At 44.6% G+C, this 4,787-nt stretch overlaps 1 protein-coding gene across 1 annotated transcript in view; it reads right to left on the reverse strand.

Moving 5' to 3' along the window:
* GOLGA5 (golgin A5) overlaps nt 1-4,150 on the reverse strand; it is a 52,425-nt gene extending 48,275 nt beyond the window's left edge. Inside the window, exons 1-2 of the mRNA XM_011991753.1 lie at nt 3,927-4,150; nt 795-1,368 (exon numbers count right to left, since the gene is read on the reverse strand). Of these exons, the coding sequence (XP_011847143.1) occupies nt 795-1,338 (544 nt within the window). The 5' untranslated portion in view covers nt 1,339-1,368; nt 3,927-4,150. The remainder of the gene's footprint in view (nt 1-794; nt 1,369-3,926) is intronic.
* Between the last annotated feature and the right edge of the window lie 637 nt (nt 4,151-4,787).

Genomic DNA, 4,787 nt, shown 5'->3' on the forward strand with positions numbered 1-4,787 from the left:
CCACCACGCCCGGCTAATTTTTTGTATTTTTAGTAGAGATGGGGTTTCACCGTGTTAGCCAGGATGGTCTCGATCTCCTGACCTCGTGATCCACCCACCTTGGCCTCTCAAAGTGCTGGGATTGCAGGCGTGAGCCACCATGTCTGGCCTATTGATATTTTAAAACACTTAGTAGGTACCTGAATTAGCCACATTTACAGTGTTAATCTCATTTCACAGGAAAGAAGGTGTACTTGTAGAGGTAATCTCACAGGGAATTAAACAATTGATAACAAGAATTCTAAGCTCTTGCTTCACTACCAGGTCAATGCCTTCAACTCTTCAACCTGGATCAAAGTTCAGTCTCTCAGTTTTATTTGTGGAGGATGTAGGGGGAAAAACACACAAAAAACACAACCCAGAAAATACGTGAAGTACAGTCTCCTGTCATTTTTATAATCCTAGTAACAAAAAGATATCAACTGGGATAGTGCCTGATCCAAAGTGACATGCTTTCTTTCAGATTTCAAAATTTTCCTTTTTTAATCTTAAAATGTCTTAGGGAATCAAATATGAAATACTTTGTTAGATGCTGAGTGGGTAAAGTTGCCTTCCAGACAACATTAAGTCCCTGCTACAACTGTCTATTGACTAATAGTAGTCAATGATGTCTCCCTTGTTTACACCACACATTTGCGGAGAGTCTGCCCTTACAGCAGTGGAAACAGATCCCATAACAGTGAATGAGAAACACCATTGGATCATATGATGACACATTCAATTTGGTTAAAAGAAACAGAGGACTGATTAACTACCGTGGGTTTGGCTCCCAAAAGAATTTTCTTCAGTGGTTTTGATGGTGGTTATACTGGGGTTCACAGAACTGACACTTGATGTCTGAGAACTCTGAAAGACAGGTGTCTTGCCTTTTTCCTTTTTGATTTCCACCCTCCCGGTAGGCTCCTTCTGTGAACTATTAAGAAAATCAAACAGCAGCTCATCATCAGGTTCTGACTTTTTTCTTCGCACAAATTGGGATGAAGGCCTAGGAACAGATGCATTTTCAACAGGATGAGAGGCCTCTACTGGTGTCCGAGATCCTACTTTCACATTTGCAGTGCCAGCTAAGATGGTGGCTTTTTGATTTCGAATGTTATCAGCTGCTGATGAAATATACGTAGCTTTAGGTCCAGTCTGATATGTCAAATCTGTATTTTGCTGGTGAAACTCAGTATAGTCAGTATTTTTGCTATATATGTTGCTGGTATTGTCTTTCCTACTGAGAGCTGTTGCAGCCCCTTGATCAACTCGGTTTAAAAGATCTTCTGCCTTTCCAGCAAGATCAACAAACCAAGACATGATGGCAGCAGGATAATCCTATTGGCAAACCTGTAAAAAGGACATAAAATGATCATTGTGGCATAATGGCAGAGTATGAAAAATGGTTAACACTAGACGCTGGAGTCAGGTAGTCCTGGGTTGAAATCTAACCCTACCTTTTACTAACTAGGTAACCTTGGGCAAACTACTTAAATGAGGCTGAGAAATCTTATGTAGAAAACGGGGGGAAAAGTGTACTTACCTTATAGGATGGTGCTATGATGAAATAATATATAAAAGACACTTTGCAAAAGGCTTGGCACATAATAAGCACTCATTTTAGTGGCTGCTATTATCCTTATTACAACTACCACTACTGTATTTATTATTACTATTTCAATGAAGGGCAAATCTTAATGTAGCAAAAGCATCTCTTATGGGCTGAACTGCATCCCTCCAAATTCCTTTATTTGAGTCCTAACCCCCAGACCTCAGAATGTGACTGTTTTTGGAGATAGGGTCTCTAAAGGGATAATTAAAATGAGTCATCAGGGTGGGCCCTAATCAAATATAACTGGCATGTCCTTCTAAGTGGAGGAAATTTCAACACAGCAGACATACAGAAAGGACACAGGGAGAAGGCAGACATCTGCAAGCAAAAGAAGTAGGCCTCAGAAGAAACCAACTCTGTCAATACCTTCATTTTGGACTTCAAGCCTTCAGAACCGAGAGAAAATAAATTTCTGTTGCCCCAGCCAATCAGTCTGTGGTACTTTGCTACAGCAGCAAATTAGCAAATAACCACTATGGCAAAATTCCAGTACAACCAAATAAAAATAAAATTCACTGAAGTTTGTTTTAAAGTGCTAAAACTTGAAAAAACTTTTCCATTAAATACAAAAGCCATCTTAATGTTAAACTGCGGCACTATTACATAACATTTAGGTGCGCATATAATTTGTCTAAAGTACATGCTCAATAATTCAAATACTCAATACCTACCACGTGCACATTAAGTTCAGAATAAAAACCAAAACTGCATAACCACTCATTCCATACATATATTTGAATACTTACTGTGTGTCACAACACATCAAAATAATGATTAATATACAGATACAGACGGGCTCTATAATAAAGTCCACAACCATTTCTAGAATGTGCACGTTGTTCCTTTTGCCAAGAACTCTTTCATGGTTAACTTTCTTGTTCTTGGTGTTTACTCAAATGTCATCTGCTTCAGAGTTCTCCTTTCCATCTAAGTTAGGTCAATCATTATCTGTACATATCCTATTCTTTTGCCTCATAGCCCTTCATGTGTTATAATTACGTTTTTTTTTTTTAACACGTCTCTTGTTCTTGGGGAAAGGGGGGCAGTGGTTGGATACAGATTATGTCTGTTTTGCTCACCAATGAATTCTCAGAGTCTAGCACACAGTAGGCACTCATAAATACTGCTGAGTGGAATTTTTATATGACAGATGCTGTACACAGGTACACATGTATCTTTCATCATATGTAACTTTCACAGTCACATTATGAGGTAAACAGCAATATCCTTTTTTAAAAGCAAATGTGGAAAGGGTTGAGAAAGATCCCAGAGTTTAGACAGCAGCTCAGATACTCAAGTCTAAGTCACCCTAGTGCCAAACCCACCTTTTAATCTTTGCCTCCCTATACCATATAGCTCAAAACCTAAAAAACCTCCAGAAGAAACTCATCCTTTAAACCTGTTCTTTACACATGTGACTATTACATGCCTGTCTTTCGGAGTTTATAAAAAAACCAAATGAAAATGGAGACGAAATGCTCTGTAACATACAGAACACCATACAGGCCAGGCACTGTGGCTCACCCTGTAATCCCAACACATTGGGACGCCAAGCGGGGAGGGCCACTTGAGGCCAAGAGTTTGAGACCAGCCTGGGCAACGTGGCAAGACCCTGTCTCTACAAAAAAAGTAATAAAAAAAACAAAACACACTCAATTCTTTCTATCTTGCCTCTCATTTTAAAATTAATTGGGCTTTAAAACATACCATTAAATTGCTACTAATGTTGCAATTAATGTTGATTACCCAGTTAAATACTTAGATGGGCCCTGGGCACTTGCTCCATTGACAAACATCTCAAAGACACAAAGGACTTCAGAGGCACCCGTCAATTCCCCAGGCACTGCCCAAGGGCAGAGAGAGTGCGTGGGATGGGGATGGATCCGCAGAGGGCGGTGGCAGGGCCTGCTTCGAAGGACAGGCGTCAGCACAGAGGGAGGGAGGCTGCAGGTCAGTCGTGTAGGCCCAGTCGGTAGTGCCCTGGGGTCTTCAGTCTGTGGATCTCAGGTAAGCGAGCAGAGACCCCCCACTCCGCTCCCCACCCATCTCGTTCCGTGCGGGAAGAACTGCCAGGTCAGACAGGGGTCAGGAAGAAAGAATACAGAGGGCAGTAAACAACGTCGGCTGAAGCCTATGGGGTCTCTCCAGCTACCCTCCTCCGCCCCTAACACAGGGAAGACGAGCGCCACCCGAAAGAAGACGGAGAGACCAGGGTCTCCGCTGAAAGGACTGCGCCCCCGCTCCTAGGACCGTTAACACTCCCGTCTCTTCCAGTGGGCCCTCGCCTCCGCCTCACCTGAGGACTCCGGAGAGGTTGCACCACGGCCTAGTCGCCGTCCTAGGCCGCGCCCCCTCGGCAGCTGGCCCGGAGGGGGCCCGAGCAGACTAAACCTTCTCCCGGACCTGCCGGGGCCGTGCTACCGCTTCCGGGAGACGTGGAAGGGGCGCGAGGACCCCAAAACAGAGTGGCTTTCGAGATGCCTGCACGGCAGGGAGCCGAGAACAGCCACCTGCAGGCGATTCAGGCGGTGGCGCCGGTGGCTACGGGGTCCTTACGCATGGCCACGCCCCTTTCCGCCCGTGGCGAGACGAGGCGCGGCGCAGGGGCTGCGTGCGTGTGACGTACTGTCCTCCCGCGGTGGACGGCCCGCACGCGGCCGGCGCAACGTGAAAGGCCACACCCACAAAGGGCTAGGCGTCGTTGCGGGTCACGTGAGTTCTCCCTTTACTCACCATCTCCCGAAAGTTTTACAGAAGAGAAATGCCAGAGGCCCACGGCAGAAGGTGGAAATAAGAAACCATGATCCGGATTGCATGGCGCTTACTTTCTAGTGGCAGAGACAGATACTACTTGACAGTGAATGGACAAGACAATTTCAGGGCGTTACCAGAGCTGTAACGACAAGAAAACGGGGAAAAGTGACTGGAAGCACGGGAGGTACTTTAAATCAGGTGGTCAGGGAAGGTCTCTCTGAGGAGATGATATTTGAGCTGAGACCCAAAGGATAGAAAAGGTACTGTGGTTATGTTATGTATGCAGCTCATTGACTATCTGAAATAAGTCTAAAATCCACATTCAATAGTTCAAAGACTCAGCACCCACTATGTGTACAGGATTGGGCTAATTTGGCCCTAATGACAAGCCTACAATACAGTT

This window comes from Mandrillus leucophaeus, unplaced genomic scaffold (genome assembly GCF_000951045.1).
Source record: "Mandrillus leucophaeus isolate KB7577 unplaced genomic scaffold, Mleu.le_1.0 Scaffold4, whole genome shotgun sequence".
Lineage (NCBI taxonomy): Eukaryota > Metazoa > Chordata > Mammalia > Primates > Cercopithecidae > Mandrillus > Mandrillus leucophaeus.